Source organism: Ranitomeya imitator, chromosome 6 (assembly GCF_032444005.1).
Source record: "Ranitomeya imitator isolate aRanImi1 chromosome 6, aRanImi1.pri, whole genome shotgun sequence".
NCBI lineage: Eukaryota > Metazoa > Chordata > Amphibia > Anura > Dendrobatidae > Ranitomeya > Ranitomeya imitator.
In genome coordinates, this window is record NC_091287.1 from 529422795 (window position 1) to 529444782 (window position 21988).

The following is a 21988-nucleotide window of genomic DNA, read 5'->3' on the forward strand; positions in this document are numbered from 1 at the left end:
GATTAAGGCTCATTCCACTCGGTCAGTGGGTGCATCTTGGGCCATCCGGCACCAAGCTTCAGCAGCACAAGTTTGCAGAGCTGCGACCTGGTCCAGTCTGCATACGTTTACAAAACATTACCATATTAATTCTCAAGCCTCGGCAGATGCGACCGTCGGCAGACGAATTTTGCAGGTGGCTGTGCCGCATCTGTAACCTGTGGGTACTAGGAGCAGTTACACTTGATTGTTCCCCACCCAGGGACTGCTTTAGGACGTCCCATGGTCCTGTGTCCCCCAATGAGGCGTAGAAGAAACAGGGATTTTTGTGTACTCACCGTAAAATCCTTTTCTCCAAGCCAATCATTGGGGGACACAGCACCCACCCTGTTAGCCTAACGGCTTTGGTTTTCTGTGTTGGCTTGGTTTTGACATAGTTCATCCTGGCTAAATGTAAAGCTCCTACTGCTTTGTTACCAAACTGGTTCACTTGGAGCCAGCAGGAGGGTGTATACTGCAGGGGAGGAGCTATTCTTTCTGTATTACTTAGTGTCCACCCAGTGGCAGCAGCATAACACCCATGGTCCTGTGTCCCCCAATGACTGGCTCGGAGAAAAGGATTTTAAGGTGAGTACACAAAAATTCCTGTTTTTCACGTACAAGAAAAATAACAGACGTCTGAAAGAGACCACACTCTGTAGGCATCTATTTAATAAAAAAAAAAATCTGTGTCCATTTTGTTGAAAAGGGAAAGGTCCTAATTTGCCAAGGAGAGCTAAAAGGGAATGATAGGAAGAGGGAACAATCTGGATGCCAAATATGTAAAACAAATATGGCTGACATTAGTAGCTGCTACTTTAACTGTTTCAAAAATCATAAGGTAGTTGTTAACTTAGTATCTCTGATCTTAAATGACCATTTAGGTTCTCTTTTGGGGGGTCCGAGAACTGAAGAAAGTGCAGCTACTCTCCGTGGATCGCCCTCAGGTGATGATTGAATGCGCAGGGAAAGGCGTAAAATCCAGCGTCATTCAAAGCTACAAGAGCAACCCCAACTTTAGCGTTATGGCGGACTGGTTTGAAGTGGTAAGTAATGTCTGGGTGGGGGGCAGAAGAGGCCTAGTTTCTGATCGGCTGACAGGCAGAGCCTTAATGAAAAAGTGCCAGTGCATATAAAATGCTTAGATCTCACTCATTTGAGCCGAGGGACATCCAGTTCTATAAGATTCCAGGAATAGATGGGTCCAATTTTTTTTTTTGTTTGCCCTGTCGTGCCTCGTGTATTTGGCAGAACCCAAGTTGGCTGTGACAGTAACCCAGAAAAAAATCCCTCCCATCTGGAATTACTATCACAGCCAACTTGGGTACTGCCCTTGTTAGGGTGAGAACATACATACGGGCACGATAGGGCAGACAAAAACAAAATTGGACCTGTCTATCCCTGGAATCTTAAACAACTGGATTTTCTGGGGTTCAAATGGATGAAATATAACTTTTTTTTATATGCACTGGCACTTTTTCATTGAGTACGTCTTCACCATATATGGGTCAAAAGGCATATAGTGCTTTGGGCAGTTTGTAAGTAATACGGGTTAACCTACCTGTGTTTGTTGTCAATTGTTCCATTGGATTTTATTGAATAATTATTAAAAGTTATGTTTTCTTAAGGTGTTTTTCCATGCTACCTATACTATAATCCTAAAAAAGCAGACCCTGCAATTTACCCAGTGCCAGTGACTGCTTATAGGAAAATATATTTTACATATTTAGCAGCAGCACCGATTTTGAAGAAACAGTCCCTTGAAACAGACCACGAAAGGTGTTGAGTTAGTTTTATGAAGGTGGGGCTTAAATGTCCTGAATTAGGCTTTCTAATCGATTCAAAATATAATATTACAAAATATTTTGTTGACTTGCAGAACATAACCCACATCCCATTTTTTCTCTTTGATTACCCAGGAACTGCCAGAAAATGAAGTGCTGCACCCTCCTCTGAGTATTTGTGTGGTGGACTGGAGGGCATTCGGCCGGAGTACACTGGTTGGGACGCACATGATCAACTGTTTGAAGCAGTTTTTGTACAAACCATCGGAGTTGGACACCCCGGCACTACCGGAAGCTGAAGAGGAACCTGCTCCTGCTGAAAGTAGTAAGAAAGTAGAGAACATAGCTAGACCTCTGTAGTCACATCAAGACCCTGGTGTGGTGCCAAAGGGACAGAGGGGCCCAAAGTCCTCTCTGCCACACTAGATGACTCCAATACCATAGAGTGAGTTGCGGACCTGTATTAAATTTTGACCAAAAATTTCAGGAGACTCCTCTGCCTGTAGGCTCTGTACATATCTACTTGTTAGCTGCAAGACCCCATTTAACATATATTTCTATCTGACATTTATGGAATATTCTGTCCATTATTCTTCAAAAAATATTCCTTCAAATATGCCAAAATGCAGAAGTGTGTGAAAAAATTAGTACACACCATTAGGAATCTGCTTGTAAAACAACCCATTACAAGAAGTAGTTTTCTATTTGTCTTTTTCAGTCTCTCACATCGTTCTGGAGGAATATTGGCCAACTCTTAACGCTAAGTTCTTGGAGGTTTGCGGGTATTTGTTTATACACAGATCCTATAAGGTCTGACCACAGTATTTAATTTGGATTGAGGTTTGGACTTTGGGCCATTGCAGCACCACCATTCATTGATTAATTTCTCTTTCAGCCATGCTGATGTATATTTGCTGCTGTGCTTGAGAACATTGTCCTGGGGCATCACCCACTTTCAGCCAAGCTTTAGCCTCAGACTTGACTCTAGCATACTTTGTTAGGCTACTTTCACACTAGTGTCGGAATTCGGCCCGTCGCATTGCGTCGGGCCAAGATTCCGACGCTAGCGTTGTTAGCGCCGCACAAAGGGTGCAGCGGATGCATTCTCCGTTACATTTAAGGTTTTTTGCTCCCGGCGGTCCGCCACAACACATAGTAACATAGTAACATAGTAACATAGTTAGTAAGGCCGAAAAAAGACATTTGTCCATCCAGTTCAGCCTATATTCCATCATAATAAATACCCAGATCTACGTCCTTCTACAGAACCTAATAATTGTATGATACAATATTGTTCTGCTCCAGGAAGACATCCAGGCCTCTCTTGAACCCCTCGACTGAGTTCGCCATCACCACCTCCTCAGGCAAGCAATTCCAGATTCTCACTGCCCTAACAGTAAAGAATCCTCTTCTATGTTGGTGGAAAAACCTTCTCTCCTCCAGACGCAAAGAATGCCCCCTTGTGCCCGTCACCTTCCTTGGTATAAACTTCGTCGCAAGACGATTGCGACGTGTGTTAATACGTCGCAATGCGTCGGTAATGTTACTCTATGGGGCAAAAACGCATCCTGCAAACAACTTTGCAGGATGCGTTTTTTCCCCTAAACGACGCATTGCGACGTATTAAAAAAAACGCCAGTGTGAAAGTACCCTTATACAGAAGAGTTTGTGGCCAACTAAATGTCTCCAAGGTGCCTAAGTCCTGTGACTGCACAACAAGCCCAAATTATCACCCCTCCACCACCGTGCTTGACAGTCAGTATGAGGTGTTTGTGCTGATATGCTGTCTTTGGTTTTCACTACACGTGGCATAGAGCATTATTTCTTCTGTTCAAAGGACAATGTTCTGGTACTCTTGTAGTTTGTTCAGGTGCAACTCTAGCTGCATAGCCATGTTGTTTTTAGATTGAAGAAGCTTTTTCCTGGCAACCCTTCCAAAGAACTTATACTTGTTCAGTCATTTTTAATAGTACTGTCATTAACTTGAAAATGTAACATTTTTAGTGAGGCCTTTAGGGACTGGGCAATAGTTCTTGTCGTTTTTTTGCAATTTCTCTTACTATTACACAGTCTAACTTTGGGGGTAAATTCACTGGGACATCCAGATTGTCAAGTGCCTTCAATGTTTTCCATTTGAATATTATCCTTCTCACTGTAGAGTGATGGACTCCAAATTGTTTAGAAATGGCTATCTAACCTTTTCCAGAATGATGCTCAGCAACAGTTGCTTCTTTAAGATCATTGATGATGTCTTTCAACATACCTGATTGCTTCAGACCATCAAACTGTCAATATTTTTCTGTTTTTACGGAGGTGGCCACCCTTTTTTTGAACAGTAAATCAAAGGTATTTAATTAACAGCCCCTCTCTGCTGATTACCTTCTTAATTCTTATGAAATCACTAAGGGGGTGTACTTAATTTTTCACAGACTGTTTCTGCATTTTGGCCTAATTTTTGTTTGATAAATGGCACAGTGTAATTGGTTAAAATTGGTTAGAGATTAAAACACCACACATGGACTTGCTTGGAGAGAGGACGTGCAATTCTGTTGGTTCTCTACTTTTTTTTGCTACTGGGTGGTATGAACCTGTCTTGAACCCCTTTACCAGAAGAACTGTACTAACTGCGAAGAAGAGGTGAGGGAAATTGTCCTAAAGATCATTAAAGGTGCAAATCCCTCCTTCATAATAGAGGCCCTATTTTAGTCTTTGCTCTCTTTTATGTATGTGACTGTGCAGGTCATTCCTCTATAAGCAACCTCTACTTTGCGCATTTGTAGGTGCTCAACAGCATTAATAGGTTTGGGGAAACTCAACACATTTATGGTGTAGCAGCAGAATTTTTTTTCTCATGTTTCGTAATGTGGGATCATAATTTTTTGTATAAATCATGTTTATTGAGTGAAGCAAAAAGAATAAAAGTGAACGGTACAATCAAGTAGATCAACAGGATACCAGGTAGAATTACATGTTAATCAAGAAATGCGTTACAACAACACCATGCATCTTGCACTTTAACATTCTGATAAATAATACTACTGATTGGCATTATAAAATATTAACAATAAAAAAACAACTGGAGTGGTTAATAACCAATATAATTCTCATTATGATTATTCAGTAATCACAATGTTTATTCAAACTAAAGGAGGGGAGGAAGACAAACAAAAAGATTAAGATAAAGAAGAGGAAGGGGGTAGAAAGAAGAGGAGAGGATTGGGTAGGGTAATGGGGTAGGTTGGAGAAAAGTGTGGCCACCATCCCATCCCAGCGGCCAGGGCGCAAGCCGAAGAATGATCTAGTAATAAACGAGAGCGAGCCATGCATTGCATCAGGCTCCAGAAATCCAGGTCAGGGGTTTCCCTGAAAGCTATCCAGGGGGCCCATGTAGTATAGGTTTTATCTACATTGCCTGGGGATTGATTTATTAATTGCTCCATTCTATAGATGTCATTGAGTTCTGCCACGAACTCCGCACGTGAGGGACATTTTTCTTGTTTCCAAAAGCGTGGGATCAGGTTCCTAACCGCGGTAAGAAAGTGTCTGAGGATGCCCTTCTTATATCGAAAAATCGACAAATCACATAGGGATAGTAATGCTAGGCTTGAAGAGGGTTGGATCTGTGTGATAGACATCTTGTTATGGAGCTCAAAGACGGCCAACCATAAGGCTTTTATGGGGGGGCAGTCCCACCAAATGTGGATATAAGAGCCTGTCTCCTTTAAGCATCTCCAACAAGTGTCAGGAGTCGTGGGGAACACCGCATGCACCATAGAGGGACATCTGTACCATCTTGTCAAGATCTTGTAGCTCCTCTCCTGCGACACCGCACATAGTGACGATCTAAACGTGAAGAGAAGAATTTTCTCTCTATCCTCAGGCAGTAATGGCCTTCCCAGTTCGCCCTCCCATTTCGAGAAGAATACTGGTGAACCCTGCAGTAGAGCCCTTCCCCCCTGGAAGATTTTATATAACAGCGAGACAGTATGATCCGGAGGATTTGTTGATGTGCAAAGCGTCTCAAAAGGAGTTAGCGGTCTGCTAATATTGGTTTGATTAGAGATCGTGTAAATATAGCTTTTAAGTTGTTCGTAGAAAAACCAATCGGAGGAGGGTGCTTCCCCCTCCGGAAATAGTTCCTGAAGGGATTTCATCCCGGTCTCTTTTAGATAATCATGAAGAATGGGTTTGGAATCTTTTCTCTTGTTTAAGTACATCTCTCTATTTAGCCCCGCAGGGAAGGCAGGATTGTCATAGATTGGGATCAAAGGGCCTGGGAGAGTTGTGATCTTAAGGTCTGAGTTTCTATTTTTAATGAGAAGCAATATGTTTCGTGTAAGGAAGGGCAAGTAGGCGCCTGACCCCGTCCCCCTACCCCCGGACCAGAGAACAACCTGAGAGTCACAGCCATTTAGATCATTCTCTAGCTTTACCCATTTTTTACTATTTTTGTTATGGTAGAGGTCCAGTTTACATGTTCCAATTGATGCGTAATTATAGAGCGCAAGATCTGGGAGGCCTAGACCACCCGTCAGCTTTGATCTGCTTAATGACGCGTAGGAAATGCGCGCCCGACTGTGAGACCATATAAACGGGGTGATTATTTGTTTAAGGCGGGAAAAGAAGGAAGCAGGCAGGTATAGAGGTATTGTTTGGAAGAAGTATAAGAGGCGTGTCAGGAGGTCCATTTTAACTGCATTAATCCTACCTAGCTAAGACAACTGAAGCCTATGCCATTTTTCTAGATCTAAGTTGACCTTTTGTAGAGCTGTTGTAAAATTGGTCTCGAACAATTTGGATGTCTGGCTGGTAATTTTAACGCCTAAGTAGGTGAGGAAGTCAAAGCGCCATTTAAATGGGAAGGTCGTCTTTAGTTGTTCGACCAAGAGGAGTTGTAATGAGATGTTTAAGATACTTAGGAGGCCGAATTTGTGCAGTTCCGAGATAATGCTTGGTAGGCTTGTAGATGGAGACGTGATGTATAGCAGAATATCGTCTGCAAAAGTGCTATCTTGTGTTCTTCGGAACGCAGTTTTATCACTTTGATTGAGGGGTTATTTCTTAATGCCATGGCCAAATGCTCCATTGTTAGTATATATATATATATATATATATATATATATATATATATGTATATATATATATATATATATATAAGAGGGGAGAGAGTGGGCACCCCTGCCTTGTACCATTTCTGAACGGGAACACATTTGAAAGTGCGCCGTTGACCTTGACCTGGGCACTAGGAGAGGTATATAGAGCAGAAATCCTGCGCATCAGATTTTCCTTTAAGCCAATTTCCTCTAGGGTTTGAAAAATAAATTCCCAATGAACCCGGTCAAAAGCTTTTTCAGCGTCAATTGACATGATACACAGGGGGTCCCCCTCCCTGCCCGCTCTGTCAAGCAGAGAGATAGTTCTGATTGTGTTGTCTCTTGCCTCCCGTCCTGGGACGAATCCTACCTGGCCCTGATTTATTAGTTTAGGTAAGAGGGGTCATAATCTATTTGCTAACATTTTAGCGTAAATTTTGATATCTACGTTTATCAAAGAAATTGGCCGATAATTGTTACACGTAGAAAGGTCTTTACCAGGTTTGGGAAGCACCGTGATGTGGGTGGCGAGTGACTGTGCAGGGAAAGAACCTCCAAGAGAGACAAAATTACAGGCCTCCAAGAACAATGGGCAAAGCGATGCATTAAATGATTTATAGAAGCCTGCTGAGAACCCATCAGGGCCCGGACTTTTCCCTTGTTTTAGGGCGCCTATGGTTTCGGAAACCTCTTCCGTAGAAAATTCCCTTTCGAGATCAGCTAGGTCGCCCTCAGGCAACATGGGCAATTTGTGTTTCTGTAGGTATGATTTAATTTTGTTATGGAGAAATTGTGGGGGTGCATCTTTATAGTGTCCTGCTATATTGTACAGAGATTCGTAATATCTGCTAAAATAGGAAAGGATGTCTCTAGTGTTGAACACTTTTTTTCCTTCTTTGTTTTTGATAAAGGAGATGTAGGTATTAGGATTGCGTTTGTTAAGAGCTCTGGCTAAAAGTTTACCAGTTTTATTACCGAATTGGTAAAAGCGGCTTCTGAGTCTCTCCCTAAGGCACTTGGATTTTTGATCTATGATAGTCAATAAGGGATCATAATTTGTTAATGTTTCTCCAGATTCTACAAGTCCAATAACCATACAATGTTCTTCTTCACTGCCTTTATATACGGTTTTCTTCTAACTGCTCAGGTATATAACATTTTTTCAATTCCGGATGTCCTTTTAGTTTCAGCTGCTCCTCCCTATGATTCTCCTAATCAACAAGAACCAGCAGATCATATATACGTGGATGTGGAATCAACTGCTCCGCAAGAGACACCTCCTGGAGCATCTCCATCCCCATCTCCAGTTCCACCATCGGGTCCTTCACCAGATCCGGCTGAAGCGTCTCTCCTTGATACAGATGCCCCACCCGTCGATTCAGCATCAACCCCACCGGAGACTCAAGACCAAAACACTCTCCAAGCTGGAGCTAAGCATAGGATGTCAATGGGGACGTTTAAATCTCCTTTGAAGAAAGATGTGAAGCAAAAGGTGATTAGATTCTTGCTTTTAGCTTCTGACTGATTACTATCATTAAATGCACATAATGCTAAAAGATGCAAAGCAAGTCGAAAAAAGTGGGAATTGAATAATTTTATTATATCATACAAATGCCATAAAAACTGCATGTTTAAAAATTGTGAGAAAGTATAAGAATCAAAAACGTAAAGGGGATACCTGGAAAAGTTCATAAAATACCTTACATATTATTCACTGCATACCAAACAGACTGCTACATAAAAAGCAAAGTATCACAATTATTAGGCAATTAGTATTTTTGATGATTAATTTTATTATCGAACAACTACAGCGCTATCGGTCAATCAAAAAGATTGATAAATCTGAATATTTAAGAAGGTAAAAGTGTAGTTTTATTTTTCTTAGGACAATATCTTTGTGTGCAGAATTATTGGACAACTAAATGAAAAATGTAAATTTTCCCATCTCGGTCTTTTACTTTCATCCGTTATAGTTAGAATAATAACCAAACAAGTCAAAATGTTCAGAAATACATTTCTGACATCTCCTTAAAAAAAATCAGTGACCAATATAGTAATATGGTAGCCCTTCTTTTCAATACTAGACATACACTCCATCCATGAAGTCTGTCAGTTTCTTCATCTGCTGAGGATCAGCTTTTTGGGCAGCGCAAAGCACAGCCCAAGGCATTTATCAGAGAGGCGACTGTTCTCTTTCATCGTAAATCTCCTATGTAAGAAGTTCTCAGAAGTGTTTAGGTCGTGTGAGAAAGCAGCCATGTCATTATTCTTTCATCTTTAAGGCCTTTACTGACATCCGAGCAGTGGAGTCTTCGATGGAGCATTTTCCTGCATAGTAATCATGGTTTTCTTGAAAGTTGTAGATTTTTTCCTGTATAACTGCTTGAAGAAAGTGTCTTCTAAACACTGGCATTAGGTTTACAAGTTGATTTTGAGTCCATCTTCAATCCTAAAAGGTCCAACTAACTCATCTGTAATAATGCCAGCTCATAGCAGTGCCCACCTGCTCCACCTCGCTAGTGTCTGAGTCTACGTGGAGGTCTAGGCCAGTTATTGATACAGCCACGGGCCCACATCCATCTGGTCCATCAAGAGATGCTCTCATCTGATCAGTCCATAAAACCTGTGAACAATCTGTCTTCAGACGTTTCTCGGTCCAGTCTTGATGTTTCCACTTCTGTGTCTTTCTCAGTGGTGTAAATAGTGGATGCTTTCCTGAAACGGAAAGTACTTGCTAACAGCATAATACAAAGAATAGCAGGTTTACCCAGAATCCTTTGCAGTAGGCGGAGCTATGCAAATCATCTCTTTCCACCCCTGTCTAATCCACAGCGCTTGGAACCGCCAAGCGTGCAATGCTGCGGATTAGTTTCTAAATTTACACAGCCAACCAATTTCTACCTGTGGACACGTGTAGAGGGCTTTTCGGTCTCTTTCGTCCCGCTACATTTAGCTCAACTTGGGTCTCTCCCTAAGGTGGCTAGCATATATGTATTTCTCAGTGGTGGTCAGGTTTCAGCCTTCCTCAGCTCAGAAATGTCTCTGATCTCTGAACACCTTGTACTTCTAGGCCTCCTGGGAGGTTGAAGTTCTGGAATATGACAGCACTGGAGCATAATGGCTTCCTGGTCACTTCACATTTGATTCTTCTTGTTTCTTTGGCAGTTATTGTGCGGCATTTTTTCTCAGCACGCTTTTTTGCAAGTAAATCTCTTTTTTGGCCCATTTTCCCTGAGGAAAACAAGCTGTTTAGTAATTCTGCACAACTTGATGAAGGGCGTTTTATTCTTAAACCAAAACCTTCCCTCATTACACAACTATATATCAACTGATCTGCTTCATCCAATCAGCATTCAAGTTTATACAGCTTGGGGTAGGAAATCTGCATAAAAATTATGATATGGTCAAAGCACTCAGTGGCTAATAATTTGTGTACAGGATAGAGTGGACATCAAATGAAGCTAAAGAAAAAAAATAGACACAAAGTAAAGAAGGCCATGTTATTGGGAAGTATGATGTCGACCAGGAGCCCTAAAAAGGGGTAATCAAAGATACAAATATGCCAATAATGGAACTACTATACTGTAACTATAATACTGCCCCTATGTACAAAAATATAACTACTATAATACTGCCTCTATGTACAAGAATACAATTATTATAATACTGCCCCTATGTACAAGAATATATCTACTATAATACTGCCCCTATGTACAAGAATATAACTACTGTAATACTGCTCCTATGTACAAGAATATAACTACTATAATACTGCCCCTATGTACAAGAATATAACTACTATAATACTGCTCCTATGTACAAGAATATATCTACTATAATACTGCCCCTATGTACAAGAATATAACTACTGTAATACTGCTCCTATGTACAAGAATATAACTACTATAATACTGCCCCTATGTACAAGAACATAACTACTATAATACTGCTCCTATGTACAAGAATATCTACTATAATACTGCTCCTATGTACAAGAATATAACTACTATAATACTGCTCCTATGTACAAGAATATAACTACTATAATACTGCCCCTATCTACAAGAATATAACTACTATAATACTGCTCCTATATACAAGAATATAACTACTATAATACTGCCCCTATATACAAGAATATAACTACTATAATATTGCTCCTATCTACAAGAATATAATTACTATAATACTGCTCCTATATACAAGAATATAACTACTATAATACTGCTCCTATGTACAAGAATATAACTACTATAATACTGCCCCTATGTACAAGAATATAACTACTATAATACTGCCCCTATGTACAAGAATATAACTACTATAATACTGCTCCTATGTACAAGAATATAACTACTATAATACTGCCCCTATGTACAAGAATATAACTACTATAATACTGCTCCTATGTACAAGAATATAACTACTATAATACTGCCCCTATGTACAAGAATATAACTACTATAATACTGCTCCTATGTACAAGAATATAACTACTATAATACTGCCCCTATGTACAAGAATATAACTACTATAATACTGCCCCCTATGTACAAGAATATAACTACTATAATACTGCCTCCTAGCTGTGAGGTTGTGTGTTTGTAGCTCTCCTGATGTCTGGAGCAAGCCCAGGGAGGGGCCACCCTGGGTGTGGAAGCTCCCCAGGCAAGGCCCAGGCTTCTCGGCCTACACTGGGACAAGGCTCCCAGACCTCTCTGAATGGGAATAGTAATCCCAAAGCCACTGTGAGACCAGTGAATGCAGCGAGCCAAAGCTGCAGCGTTTCAGTGAAAGAGGAAAAATCTGCAAGTAAAAGTTTTGGGAGAAAAATCTGCTCCAAGCCCAGGAAAGAAGCAAGAAGGAAAAGTGTTGGTGAGTGATGTTACACAGCACAGTATGAAGTCCTGTAACTCCCCGGTCAGTAAGCAGCCTCTGCCTGGTTCACAGGTGAAATCGGCCTCAGAGACGGACGACTTTGGAAAGACAGACCATCCAGGAGAACTTGCAGCAACATGGCAGTGTGGCGCTGTCAGGACGCACCCGGTCACAGTCAGGTGGCAGCGATAAACCTGCTGCGGAGCCGGCATCCAGCCGAGGAGCCACAAAACCATCTGTGGTGGAACCGCACAAGACTGTATTCAAAACCCCTGCGCCTGTGGTGAAGGGAAAACCTGTGCAGCCGGCGCGTGCACCCGAGCTGCAGATAGCGGACGAGATACCGGGACTGGTCAGAAAACTGGGTGAGTTACAGCAGCAAAAAAAAGCGCTGAAAATGGAAGTAGACTTTATCTATAGTCTAAAGACCACTAATCCTGCCAGTAATGATGTGTATGACCTGAGGCTGAACACACTGGGGGTGCAGCTGGCAAGTGTGGTGCAGGACATTGAATCTGTGCTGGAGGGCATGGGGCCCCTGGCGGAGACCTACAGGAACCGGGAGCGGTTCGCCTCCTATAAGCAGGACTGTGCTGTAGAGACCGGGACCCCCCAGCAGCGGACACGGCCAGTGTTACAGGCTGCCCGCTTCTGCTTCCAGGAAGGAAAAAAACTGCAGCAGCAAGCAGCTGAGTGTGAACAGGAGCATGCACTTCAGACTACAGCAGAGGCACCACAGGTCCCAGAATGCCCCACACAGGAGCCGGACTGTATTTGTGAGACTGTTTGTGCTGCTGAGGCAGCTGAGTGTGAACAAGATCATACACTTCAGACTCCAGCAGAGGCACCACAGGTCCTAGAATGCCCCATGCAGGAGCGGGACTGCATATGTGAGACTGTTTGTGCTGCTGAGGCAGCTGAGTGTGAACAAGATCATACACTTCAGACTCCAGCAGAGGCACCACAGGTCGCAGAATGCCCCACGCAGGAGCAGGACTGCATATGTGAGACTGTTTGTGCTGCTGAGGCAGCTGAGTGTGAACAAGATCATACACTTCAGACTCCAGCAGAGGCACCACAGGTCCTAGAATGCCCCATGCAGGAGCGGGACATTATATGTGAGACTGTTTGTGCTGATGAGGCCGAGGCCGAGGCACCGACTGGGGCTGGTGATGTTGTGCCCATGGGGTCGGGAGTTGGAGGGGTTTCACATTCTGTCATGGACGTGGCACTGTCTGAGGATAATGATGCTGCTAATGATAATGTGCATGATATGTGTGACTATCCTCCTTTACCATCTAGTCCACAAGGTATGGCAGCCCCCCCTGCTCCAGCCCCCCCCCCCTCTGCTGCAGGCCCCCTCCCTGTCAGTCGGCCCAGTGTGACCCAGTAGGTGCCCCCCAGGAATGCCTGGAGCTGCGGCGCCCCATCCTTCACTTCCAGCGCCAGATATACCGGCCAGACATTTAAGCACATTAATGTGGTGCGGTTTAAATACATAGGTGCCAAGGAGGATCTGCCACAGCGCAGGTATGTGGTGAGAGAGCTGCTATGCGGCCAGATGGGGTTTGTGGTAAATGAGATACTAGCCGTGTCTAATCTTCAGGACAGGCAGGGCTACGAGGTCAGCTTCAAGCTACAGTATGACCTGGACAGGTTCTGGGCCAATTACCCCAGGTTCAGAGATGCTGAAGGCTGGAATAAATTTATATTGGTTCCTATCTCCAGGCCGGACACTGTCACGGTAAATATCACCTTCTGGAATGAGGCCGTTCCCCCACAGGACATCGAGGTATGGCTCCGGAGACGTTGTGACCTCGTCTCTGGACTCTCCAAGGTCAGAGATGAGGATGGTATCTGGACAAGGGGGTGGAAAGCTGTGGTGAAACTGCGGCAATTTAATAACATTACTGCCCACTTACCCAACTCTTTCTTCATTGGGAGGGAGAAGGGAAGATGTTATTACCCCGGGCAGCCCAGAAAGTGTTTCAAATGTGGTGGGAAAGGTCATCTGGCCAATGCCTGTACTGTGGTGAAGTGCAGCTTGTGTGGGGATATCGGCCATGTCGCTGCGGATTGCCGGGATGTTAGGTGCAATCTCTGCGGTACGATGGGCCACCCTCACAGGGACTGTCCAGACACCTGGCATAATATCTGCAGAGTCTTCCCTGATGAGGCTGTACTGGCAGGGGCAGAGGCTCAGGAGGATGAGGATGCAGTGGCAGGGGCGCATGAGGGGGAGGATTTAATGTCAGGAGAGATGCTGACCAGCCCAGATGCCCAACAGGAGTCCACTCATGTAACACCAGAGAAGCACGGTATAGAGGGTGCAGAGGGGAACATGGAGGTCGCTCTTCAGGTCCAGCAGCCTCAGGTGCCCCCCCTTCAGCATCACTGTCTGAATATGATGACTGGAGCGTTAATCATTATAAAAGGAAGAAAAAGAGCACGTCCTCCCGGCAGAATATGACACGGGTCAGAGTGCTACTAGGAAAGTTCAGAATTCTGCAGGAGTGATGGTTGTGTCCAACAAGTATGGAGTTTTATCTGAGTCTAATGATGACGATTATGAGACAGAGTTGAGGAAAGTTGATGCAGTGTGAGACAGGGACATAGAGGACCACCCTCCGTCAAAGCGGAAGCCTTTATCTGTAGACCCTCAGGTAGAGTCTGACATGGACACCGATGGTGGACAGAACATCCCTGACTCATGATGATGGGAGTTACTTTGCTCCTTCTGTATTGTGTTGTGATGGTGGGGTTCTCATTAACACTAACCTCAAGTAATGTCAATAGTATTATGCAAGGAGGACGAGACGTGGTGTATAAACATCTCACACATCTGGACATCGATGTAATTTTCCTGCTGGAGACACGACTGACATCTCTGGGGCTTATGAGAGAGGCTGAGGGGGAATGGCGGTGCAGTCCTTCTTTCTGGTCACTGGCTGTTGAGCCTTACGACGGAGTCGCTGTCCTGTTTAACACCAATGATGTGACTGTGCATAGGATGACGGGTGTGGTCATGGGAAGATGTTTGGTCCTGGAAGTCACTATTCATGGTAGGCGACTCCGGCTTATTAACATCTATGGGCCAGACAGTGACTGACAGGATTCAGCTGTTTAATAACATTAAGCCTATCCAGATGAAGCTGGATAAGGGAGTAGACACGACTCTGAACGTAAGCATCATCCAGGAGACTGGAATTGAGCTTCCACAACCCTCTACCGATGTCCGGACAGTTAGAGGTCCCCAGACAGAAGCACAAGGCGAGGTGATCAGAGTAAGGGACGACCTTCTCACTCAGGGTGCCGACAGCCTCAGTAGGACTCACAAAAGCAAAATCTATCCTACTGCTCCTGTTGGAACATGAATACGTGAATTTTGGCTGTCAACCTCCCAGTGCGAAAACGTCAGTCAGATCAGCCTGCATTATAATGTTATGTAGGACCTTACCGTCCCTGGTCACTGTCCTGCCCAAGGAACTGTCACCTGATGTCAGTATGGCATTAAAGTCCCCTGCCATCACCACCGGAAGAGAAGAGGTAAGGGTTGACTTCTATGACAACATGACCGACTGGTGGGAGGACGTTAAGGAGGATATCAGATCCCTCTTAAAGAGACTGTCAGTTAATAAAGGGAGGAATAAGTACAGCCAGTACCTAAAGCTGCGTAAATAATTGGAGTCACTATATTCGGCGGGCGGGGATGACAAAGTGAAGATCGACCGACTGAAATCTGAGATAAGGCAGTATCAGTATAGTAGGTATACCTCCCTGGTTCTTGAATGGGATTATGGGTCCTTAGGGGCCCCTGATCCTTTTGAGAATTGCAGGGAGAGGGTAGTCTCACTGACTTCCAGGGTGTATTGCAGGATTCACGGGAGGGTATTCTGGAGGTGGTGAGATCTTACTATGCTGACTTGTTTCAGAGGAAAGTTTTGGATAAAGATAAGTGGCTCAATTCTTGGAGGCAACTCCTGCGCCTGATACTAATGATCTGGACTTTCTTCCTTTGACAGCAGAGTTAACGGTGGAGGAAGTTAAGGAGGCTATTGATAAATTACATCTGAAGAAGGCACCAGGTCCAGATGGCATAATAGCAGAATTTTATAGAAAATTCAGAGACCTCCTGGCTCCAATCATCGTGGATGTGTATAGAAGTTGTCTAGAAAATCACCTGATGCTTCCATCCATGAGAGCGTCCTCGTTGATTCTGCTGTCTAAGGGTAAAGAGCCGAGCGACATCAAGTACTAGAGGCCGATTGCCCTCTTGAATGTGGACAGGAAGATTCTAGCAAAGATCCTGTTTTCTAGATTAGTCTGTTTGTCCCCAGCACTGTTGGCAGGCTCTCAGTTTGGCACAGTAAAAGGGCGGAACATCTCTGGAGCAGTCATCTCGATACGGGAGATGTTTGAGAAATGTAAAGCTCTGCGGTGTGGGAAATATATTGTTAGTCTGGACCAGGCTAAAGCCTTTGACAGGGTTGATCATGACTATCTGTGGGCCACTTTGTCAAAGTACGGTATTCCGGGACAATTTGTGGATTGGCTGAAGACTTTGTACAGAGAGGCGGTGAGCTTTCCTCTGATTAATGGTTGGCAGGGTGACACTTTTGGAGTTGAGGCAGGGGTGAGACAGGGTTGCCCACTGAGTCCTCTCCTGTATGTTTTTGCCCTAGACCTGTTTCTGAGGTCACTGCAAGAGTGCGCATTTCAGGGGGTGCCGGTCCCCCATTGCCTGCCTCTGAATGTTGTTGCCTATGCGGATGATGTGACGTTGGTGATCTCTAATCCTCGAGAGGTGCAGATGTTATCTGCGTCTATCAGAAGTTACTCAGAGGCCTCCGGGTCTCTGGTCAACCTTGAGAAGAGTCAAGCTCTGTGGACATTAGATACTGATCCCAGCTATGATCTGCTGCAGTTTGCCAAAGCCTCCACCCATATTAATAATAATAAATAATCTTTATTTTTATATAGCGCTAACATATTCCGCAGCGCTTTACAGGTTGCACACATTATCATCACTGTCCCCGATGGGGCTCACAATCTAGAATCCCTATCAGTATGTCTTTGGAATATGTCTTATTATATTAAGATCCTCGGGCTTAAATTTGGGAGGGATGATAATGCCACCCTAAATTGGGAGGAGAAATTGGAAACCGGAAATGCAAAGGTTCAGCGATGGAAGAACTGGAGGCTGAACTACAGAGAAAGGGTCGCAATGTTGAAGACTTATCTGGTCCCTGTTTTCTTGTATGCCTCTGTCATTTTCCCTTTGCCAGAATCTTTCTCAGCGAGGCTCTTCAGCCTGTTCTTCCAGCTCTTGTGGGGGAATAGGTTGAATCTAATACAGAGAGGAATACCGTACCTACAGCGGAGAGAGGGTGGGCTAGATATGTTGAATCCAAGGGTTTTCTTTGACTCCTTGTTTCTAAAGGTAAATTTTGGGAACATGGACTCAAACAGTAGCTCCCTGTGGTTAAATCGTATCAGGTACTGGATATTGCCTTTTGCAGAATCTTGGGTGCGAGGCGGCAGTCTCAAGAGGAGATGGACAGGTGACCACCTCCCCCAGTATCTGGACTACGGTCTGAAGTGTGTTAGGAGGTGGGGACTGGAGAAGTCTTACATTGAGAGCAGTACGAGAAGAGACCTATATGCTCATGTATGTAGGACTTTCTTTTACTCTCCACTGGCCCTGAGAGATTGTGTCACCACCACCCTGCAGGAAAGCCTTAGGTTCCTAAACGGGAAACGACTTCCTCCTAAACTGTTTGATGTCACTTGGCTTTCATTGCATAGTCGGCTCTTTGTCAGGGGGAACCTGAAACATGAGTGTCTCTGATCGGAATTGTCCCCTTGGCTGTCAGCAGGAGGAGACTATGGAGCACTTTATATGTGATTGCTGGGGAGGGAGAAGATCTGGGAGGAAGGGTCAGCTAATCTAAAAATCCCCAGACTGCGGACTCTAAAGTATCCTGACATAATCTATGGTGTCCCCTCCACTATTAGTAACATTGACAGAGAGACAATGTACATTATCATAAGTGTTATCAAATACTATCATTGGCACATGAGAACCTGGGTGTCACTGCACAATGAGCTGTTCGATCACACCGCTGCGGCTGCTCAGGTTATGTCAGAACTCCGGTGGATATAATCACTAGAAGTTGGAAGGAGTCCGAGAAATAATAAGTTATGGAGGAATGTAAAATTCAGTTAAGAAATATGATTTTTTTTTTTGCTTAATTTTCTTCTACCTCCAGGTGTGGACACTTTAATTTATGTATGAATATGATCTGATTATTTAGTACTTGTGTATATATAACGAAAGTGAATTGTGTTTTGTAATTCTGGGTGATTTTTGTTTTTATTATAATTGTATTTATGTTTGGTTTTATAATAAAAATTGCCCCTATGTACAAGAATATAATTACTATAATATTGCCCCTGTGTACAAGAATATAACTACTATAATACTGCCACCTATATACAAGAATATAATTATTATAATACTTCCCCCCTGTACAAGAATATAACTACTATAATACTGCCCCTATGTACAAGAATATAACGACTATAATACTGCTATGTACAAAAATATAACTACTATAATACTGCCCCTATGTACAAGAATATAACTACTATAATACTGCTCCTATGTACAAGAATATAACTACTATAATACTGCTCCTATGTACAAGAATATAACTACTATAATACTGCTCCTATGTACAAGAATATAACTACTATAATACTGCTCCTATGTACAAGAATATAACTACTATAATACTGCTCCTATGTACAAGGATATAACTACTATAATACTGCTCCTATGTACAAGAATATAACTACTATAATACTGCCCCTATGTACAAGAATATAACTACTATAATACTGCTCCTATGTACAAGAATATAACTACTATAATACTGCTCCTATGTACAAGAATATAACTACTATAATACTGCCCCTATGTACAAGAATATAACTACTATAATACTGCCCCTATGTACAAGAATATAACTACTATAATACTGCTCCTATGTACAAGAATATAACTACTATAATACTCTTTAGAAATCACCATTCTGCATGTTCAAAGTAAAAAAAAAATGTGACCGGGCTGGAATACACCGCTGCTAACTTCATTGTGTTCCCACAGGAACTAGTAAGATGTTCCACCAGACGTTCCACTAAAAAGAAAAAGAGAACTATAGCAGACGAATCAGCAGAAAATGTCATCGACTGGTGGTCAAAATACTATGCTTCTCTGGAGAAATTGCAAAAGGTGTGTAACAGTGGTGTGTTGCCTTGCGAGCTTTCATACACAAGTATGTCAAAAACTGCTATAATACATTAAATAGGTCAAATACTTCTTCCGCCATGGTGTGACCTTAAACAGTAATCATTGTTTTAATTTTTCTTTTTCCATAAATCAATAGGACCACCTGAAAATAAGAAACTTTGTAATTTATCTTATTGTTCAAACATGCTTTCTTCTCCTCCTGGACTGCCATTTCTTCTCAAAATTCAAATAAATTGTGTCTTCAGTGAATGCAGATTTCCCATTACTGAGATTGGAGATGACAGTTGGTGCTCATAAAGTTCTATGGAGAGCTGACTTTTCAGGAGAACTTGCAGCAGAATGTCTGTATCGGCCTCTGGCTCTTCCCTTCTACATAGAATTTTAAAAGCACCAACTGTCATCTCTATCTCAGTAATGAAAAAACTAAGGCTTGTTCTGGATTGGGGACACGTAATAAACGACCATCGGTGAAAGCAAGATGGGTCTGAATATAATGTTAAACTTTTTATTGTACTGTCTTGTCTCTGAAGAGTTTCTGTGGAGTGAATAGGGGGTAGCATTGACGTACAGTATGTCATTGTTTATGTAGAAGGAGGGAGATAAGATACTGTTAACTCACCCGCCATCCTCAATAGTTCTGCTGATCTGTCCGTCGGCAGCCATCTTGGCCAACTCTCCCATACACAGGATAGCTCTTTCTGGAGAAGAATACTAGCAACAGTACAAAATAGGACATGTAGGATCAATGTTTCCCCCGACAATAAATTATCTGGGGTTCCCATACAAATTAATTGATATCAGTGGGTTTGGCCAATATTAGTCTAACTAGATTGTGGCCCGATTCTAACGCATCGGGTATTCTAGAATATGCATGTCCCCGTAGTATATGGACAATGATGATTGCAGAATTCGCGGCAGACTGTGCCTGTCGCTGATTGGTCGAGGCAACCATTATGACATCATCGTCGCCATGGCAACCATTATGACATCTACGTCGATACTGTGCCCGTCGCTGAATCAGAAACGTGGGATTTCTACATCCTTTATGACATCATCGTCGCTGTGCCCGTTGCTGATTGGTCGAGGCCTGGGGGCCTCGACCAATCAGACGCGGGATATCTACGTCCTTTATGACATCATCGTCGCTGTGCTCGTCGCTGATTGGTCGAGGCCTGGCGGCCTCGACCAATCAGAGACGCGGGATTTCCAGGACAGACAGACAGACAGACAGACGGAAAAACCCTTAGGCAATTATATATATAGATGTGTTTGGGGGTCTTTACTGTAGCTGAGCGACTTTAGTGTATGAAAGGAAACTAAAGGCTAATGGGAATTTTTTTACATTTCAATTGTCCCCGAGTCTCATAAATTTACATGCAATATTCAGTCAAAAACTTTCTCAGCATCTGTACCAAGAAAGATTAGGGGTGTCTCGGTACGGTGCTCATAGTTCATAGCATTTAAGCATCTGACTGTATTATGTCTTCTCTCCACTCACAAGTCCTGATGATCCAGGTGTATCAGCTTCTGAAGGATTTTTTTGTGCCAGTAAATTTGCCCAAATTTTTTGATCTATGTTTAACCCCTTCATGACCTTGGGATTTTCCATTTTTCCGTGTTCGTTTTTCGCTCCCCTCCTTCCCAGAGCCATAACTTTTTTACTTTTCTGTCAATATGGCCATGTGAGGGCTTATTTTTTTTGCGGGACAAGTTCTACTTTTGAACGACATCAATTGTTTTAGCATGTCTTGTACTAGAAAACAGGGGAAAAAAATTCCAAGTGCGGTGAAATTTGTTTTTTGGTTGGGCTTTTTGGCTAGGTTCACTAACTGCTAAAACTGACACCTGCCATTTTGATTCTCCAGGTCATTATGAGTTCATATGTGAAAAACCACGGTGAGCACAGCTACAAAAATGGTGCTAAAGTTAGGCTCCCGGGCCATATACTTAATATATATAACTTCGCACTCAACTTAGGATGCTTGAACGGAAGAGTTTATTTTACAGTATACACAAACGTTTCGGTTCATATTGAACCTTCTTCAGTGACTACAAAATATAATAAAACACAACGTAAATAGAAAATACAGAATAAACCAAAGTATATCCTAGAGGGTAAAGAATCGGTCCAATATGAGTAAATCCAAAATGGTAAGCAATAGTGGTTTGGCTGCTTTCACACATCAGGTTTTTGGTTTCAGGCTAAATCCAGCAAATTTGCTAAAAAACGGATCCGGCGTAAATTGTGAAAAACTGATACACCAGATCCGTTTTTTAGCTCTCTTTACGAGAGAGAGAGATATTTTCCCATGCCAGAATCAAAAACAAAGCTTCTGGGCATGCTCAATGTGTAAAAAACGGATTCGGTAGCCGGAAACGCTCATTCACACATCCGTTCCATGCGCTAATTGCCGGAAATGTCCCTTCAGGCTTTTTCGCCGCACAGAAAAAATGTTGCAGAGGACGTTTTTTTGTGTCCGGCAATAAAGCCTGAAGGGACGGATCCGGCACAAAACGGATGGAACGCATGTCCTTCAGGCACAATCCGGCGCTAATACAACTCTATGGGAAAAAAACGGATCCGGGATAAGAAAAAAACAGATCCGTTTTTTTCAAAAACTGCCGGATTGTGCCTGAAACAAAAAACCTGATGTGTGAAAGCAGCCTTTAAGCGGCAGAGCATAGCAGCCACGGTCTACGCTCAATCCAATGTGGGCGAGGGGGGAAGGAGAGAATGGAAAACTAATGGTAAACACGTGTCTGAGTGGCAAGAGAGATCTCAAAAATTGCATAGAACGTACCGTATACAAGAGTGCATATGATGCAACATACCCGTATGTCAGCGGGCTAAGTGAGATCTATGAGGACTAAAGAGAGACAGTGTCACCGGAAGGTTAGAAGGA

General features: G+C 43.0%; 1 protein-coding gene across 3 annotated transcripts in view; it reads left to right on the forward strand.

The window, feature by feature from the left end:
* Positions 1 to 21988, forward strand: part of FER1L6 (fer-1 like family member 6) — a 231815-nt gene that overhangs the window by 152774 nt on the left and 57053 nt on the right. For all 3 annotated transcript variants that reach the window (XM_069731864.1, XM_069731865.1, XM_069731866.1), the window contains exons 24-27: positions 903 to 1064; positions 1938 to 2127; positions 8080 to 8387; positions 18942 to 19067. In XM_069731864.1, coding sequence (XP_069587965.1) covers positions 903 to 1064; positions 1938 to 2127; positions 8080 to 8387; positions 18942 to 19067 — 786 coding nt within the window. The remainder of the gene's footprint in view (positions 1 to 902; positions 1065 to 1937; positions 2128 to 8079; positions 8388 to 18941; positions 19068 to 21988) is intronic.